Below are 4,394 nucleotides of genomic sequence, written 5' to 3' on the forward strand. Positions count from 1 at the left end.
TTTCCTAACAGCCTGAGAGAATACAGGTAGACCTCGACTTACAACAGTTCATTTAGTGACCACTCAAAGTTATAACGGCACTAAAAAAAAGGGACTTATGACCGCTTTTTGCACTTACGACCGGTGCAGCATCACGACGGGATCAAAATTCGGACGGGGCAAAATTCACTTAACTGGCTCACTTAGCAACAGAAATTTGGTCGTTAAGTCAAGGACTACCTGTCACTGAGTCAGAAGGGACCTTGGAGGTCCTCTAGTCTGACCCCCTGCCTCCTGCCCAGATGCTGCCTGTCTCCTCTCCCCCCCCCCAGGAGCAGGGCCTACCTGCAGGCCTGCCTCCCCTTCAGATGAAGACCTTGGCCAGGGCATCGGCACCCGCGCTGGCGATCAGGGCCTTGCTGGGGTGGAAGGCCACGTCGTGAATGGCTTCCTCGTGCTTCTTGCGGTGAGCTGTGATCTCCTGCGTGCAGGTCTTGTTATCCAGGTTCCACAGCCGCAGCGAACAGTCGTGGCCTGCGGGAGGAGAGCAGCTGGAAGCACCCACAACCACACCCAGAGATGCGCACCCACGCAATGCGAGGCCCTCCTGGGCTGCCAGGGTCTTTCTCCTCTCCTGGCCAAAACCGAGAGCAGGGCTGGCCCTTTGAAGGCCAAACGGCTCCTTCTCAAGGGAGGACTCACGCAGGGGCTGTCAGCATTTGAATCCAAGACTCGGGACTTGTCCAGCACGGGGGTGGGCAATTGATTTATTCAAGAGGCCACACGAGAAACCAGGATTGTTTCAGAGGACGGAACCAACAGGGATGTGAAGGTGCACAGGCACACACGCACACACGTACAGGTGTCCTTAACTTACAACTGTTTTATGTAGTGACAGTTCCAAGTTACAACAGTGCTGAAAAAAGGGACTTATGACCGTTTTTCAGGCTTACGACCGTTGCAGCATCCCTCTGATCACTGGATCAAAATTCAGGCGCTTGGCAACTGACTCCTATTTACGACGGTCGCAGTGCCCCCAAGGTCACGTGATCCCCTTTGGCCACCTTCGGACAAGCTGAGTCAACGAGGGAAGCCAGATTCACTTAACGACCGTGTGGCTAACTTGAAAAACTGCAGTGATTCACTTAACCGCTGTGGCAAGACAGGTCGTAAAGTGGGACAAAACCCACCTAATGACGGTCTCGCCTAGCAACAGAAATGTTGGACTCCGTTGTGGTTGTAAGTCTAGGACTGCCTGGATATCAGTGGGAAAAAGGAAGGAGCGGTCGCCTTCAGAATAAAACCGTGTGCGCGGAGTGCCCTTGCTGACCCCTGGTTCCCAGTTCCTTACTCCAGGCTGGACAAGGGCAGCCAAAGGGGCCGCCAAATGCCCCGGCCGGCTCCAACAGAAGCCGAGGAGCCGCAGACCTTACGGCTTCATCCCTCCAGTTTGTTGTGCTGAATGGCACTTGCGAAGTCGGCCGCAAGTGCCATTCTCTGCCCGGGAGACAAAGGAAGAGAGCAGGTACCTACTTCCTGACATGAGGAAGACTCCGTTGGGATCCACGGCCAGGCAGGTAACCGCATCCAGGTGGGCCACCATAGAGTGCACGGCTTTTCCTGGGCAGAGAGGGCGAGAGAGGGAGGGGAAGCGTGATCAGGGCTAGACCGGATCCTGCCGGCTTTCTTTTCCAGCCCTGAATGGGGGTCGCTGCCCGTTCTTGTGAAGGAACCAGATAAAGGAGAGTATCTGTAGCTCAGGCTTGAAATTCAGCCCATTCCTTACTAGCACTGATGATGTTGCCCAGTTGGGTCATGAAATGTCTCCATCCAGCTCAAAGAGCACCAAGGAGCCCTTGAAGGAATCGGAGGGCCCAAGTCCCCCCTTACCTGTCCGATTGTCTAGGAAACGGATCCCTCGGTCGTCGTGCGCGGTGATCGTGATGGACTGGGTGGGGTGGCTCACCACCTGGTTGATCTGACTGGCTCCTGGCCGAGGGCAAGAGAAGGGTGTGAGCTCTGCTTCCAGAGGGCTTTCAGAACTAAGGACCCTTCCTTCATTTTAGAACGCAACCCGCCCGCCTAAAATTCACACAACAGCCCGCAACTCCCCCCCCACCACACCACCGAAAGCCCTTCCCTTGGGAAACCAGCCCCCCCCCCTCTTCATCCACCCGCCCCAACTCACCAGTGGCAGGCCTGCTCTCGAACGCCAGGACGGGGCAGGCGGCCTCCACGTCGTAGAGCAGCGCCCTGCCCGTCTGGAAGGCCGCCACCACCCGCGTGGCATCGGTGCTGGAGAAGGCGACCGAGGTGGGGCTCCCGTTTTCTGCAGAGGAGGACCAGTAGGAGCGGGGGGAGGTCAGCCCCCAAATGTAATAATAATTAAAAAAACCTCCACTCTGTAGGATTCTGATTTTTCAGTTATTGGTAGTCCTTGACTTACAACCGTTTGTTTACTGGCCATCTGACATTACAACAGATTTGTAACTTATATTCAAGGATGTTTCAACCTTGTTAACTCTCAAGACTCTTTTTTCCGCTATGTATTCTAAACGGTCTGTGATTATTCTATCTATCTATCTATCTATCTATCTATCTATCTATCTATCTATCTATCTATCTATCTATCTATCATCTATCTATCTATCTATCTATCTATCTATCTATCTATCTATCTATCTATCTATCTATCTATCTATCTACCTACCTACCTACCTACCTATCTTTCTGGCTGTGTGTGTATGTATATGTATGTGTATCTGTGTGTATGTATATGTATGTGTATCTGTGTGTATGTGTGTATATGACACAGAGAAACATCACAGTCTAGTTCGAATGTATACATGTGCATGGTGAAATATACTCATCTTGTCTTATCTCAAAGGATGGAGTTTGCATCACCCCCTTGTGGTCCCTGCAGAGTCCCGTGCGCCCCTCTGCAGAAGCCACGCCCAGCCCAACCCAGCCCAGCTCACCGCTCTCCGCGTTGTAGGTGCTGAGACAGGAGCCGCTGCAGGGGTCCCATATCCTCACGGTGCCGTCTGCCGAGCAGGAGGCCAAGCGGTTCCTCGAGAGACTGAACGCCAGACTCCAGACGGCATCCGTGTGGCCGTCCAAGACAGTGTGGAGCACACTCGGATCTAGGACACAAGGAGAAAGAGAGAGAGAGACGGTGTCTGCCACTCTTCGCTTGTGCAGACGCTTCGCAGCAAACGAGGGGGGACCAAGGAGAGCACCAGGCCCTTCGGTGGGGAACGTGAATTCAGAAGGAGGGAAAGATGGTTCTGCCTGCCAGCTGCTCAGATGTGTTCAGACCGAACTAGCATAAAAGCCCATTTGGTCTAGTGCTGAAGGCACCAGGCTGGAAACCAGGAAGCGGTGAGTTCTAGTACTGCCTCAGGCATGAAAGCCGGCTGGGTGACTTTGGGCCAATCGCCAGGAGACGGTGAGTTCTAGTCCCGCCTTAAGCATGAAAGCCAGTTGGGTGACTTTGGGTCAATCACCAGGAGACAATAAATTCACTCTTTCTCAGCCCAACCCACCTCACAGGGTTGTGGCTGTTGTGCAGCAAATAGGAGGAGAGAGGAATATTAGTTTGCTGTCTTATTTATAAAAATAACAAAGGCGGGATAAAAATAAAGCAAATAAACCTTAGTAATGAATAAACCGTATTGACCGGTTCTCCCATGTATTCCCAGGTTGGACTAAGACACGGGCAGGCAACCTTGGCTCTTTTATGACTGGTGGACTTCAACTCCCAGAATTCCTCAGCCAGCATGGCTCAGCACGGAAACCTCTCCCTTTCCCCTCAGCACGGCTGGCTCAGGAATTCTGGGAGTTGAAGTCCACCGGTCATCAAAGAGCCATGGTTGCCTACCCCTGGACTAAGACAACTGCTGAACAACTGAACACGTAAAAAGGAACGTTTAACTAAATGACCCAACAACCAGCTTCGGAAAACGAAAAGCAGGAGGGGGGGATCAGGGTGTGAGCGCACAGCCAGGGCCCCAGCAGGCTTTTTAAACCAGGGTTTGGGGAGCGAACGGTTCCCCGTCTCCGAACCATCAACCCAACTCTCCATCCGACATTTCCTTTCGGGATTCGACTCTGCAAGCCAGGAGGCCGGGGAGCTTCCTACCGTAGCCGTCGTAAGGATCCATGCCCAAATCGGGGATCTTCCAGCAGCGGATCCTCGCATCCGATCCACCGCTGTAGCAGGATTCGCTGTTGCAACCCATGGCCACAGAGAGCACCGGGCCCCTGGGAAGGAACCAAGGGGAAGCGTCAGGGAATGACTCGGAAGAGGCCAGATGGAACAGTAGGTCCGAACGGCCTTTCGAAGCCCGATTCTCAGGAATCTCCAGGTTTCGTGGGAAGATGGTTCTGTTGCCTTCTGAGGTTCTGTCACCCCC

At 53.4% G+C, this 4,394-nt stretch overlaps 1 protein-coding gene across 2 annotated transcripts in view; it reads right to left on the bottom strand.

The window, feature by feature from the left end:
- Nucleotides 1-343: 343 nt before the first annotated feature.
- The window catches only part of STRN4 (striatin 4), an 11,362-nt gene continuing 7,311 nt past the window's right edge, over nt 344-4,394 (bottom strand). For both annotated transcript variants that reach the window (XM_015820993.1, XM_015820992.1), the window contains exons 11-16: nt 4,121-4,242; nt 2,958-3,122; nt 2,168-2,308; nt 1,870-1,968; nt 1,513-1,599; nt 344-513 (exon numbers count right to left, since the gene is read on the bottom strand). In XM_015820993.1, the coding sequence (XP_015676479.1) occupies nt 344-513; nt 1,513-1,599; nt 1,870-1,968; nt 2,168-2,308; nt 2,958-3,122; nt 4,121-4,242 (784 nt within the window). The remainder of the gene's footprint in view (nt 514-1,512; nt 1,600-1,869; nt 1,969-2,167; nt 2,309-2,957; nt 3,123-4,120; nt 4,243-4,394) is intronic.

This window comes from Protobothrops mucrosquamatus, unplaced genomic scaffold, assembly GCF_001527695.2.
Source record: "Protobothrops mucrosquamatus isolate PMUCROS unplaced genomic scaffold, P.Mucros_1.0 scaffold1232, whole genome shotgun sequence".
Lineage (NCBI taxonomy): Eukaryota > Metazoa > Chordata > Lepidosauria > Squamata > Viperidae > Protobothrops > Protobothrops mucrosquamatus.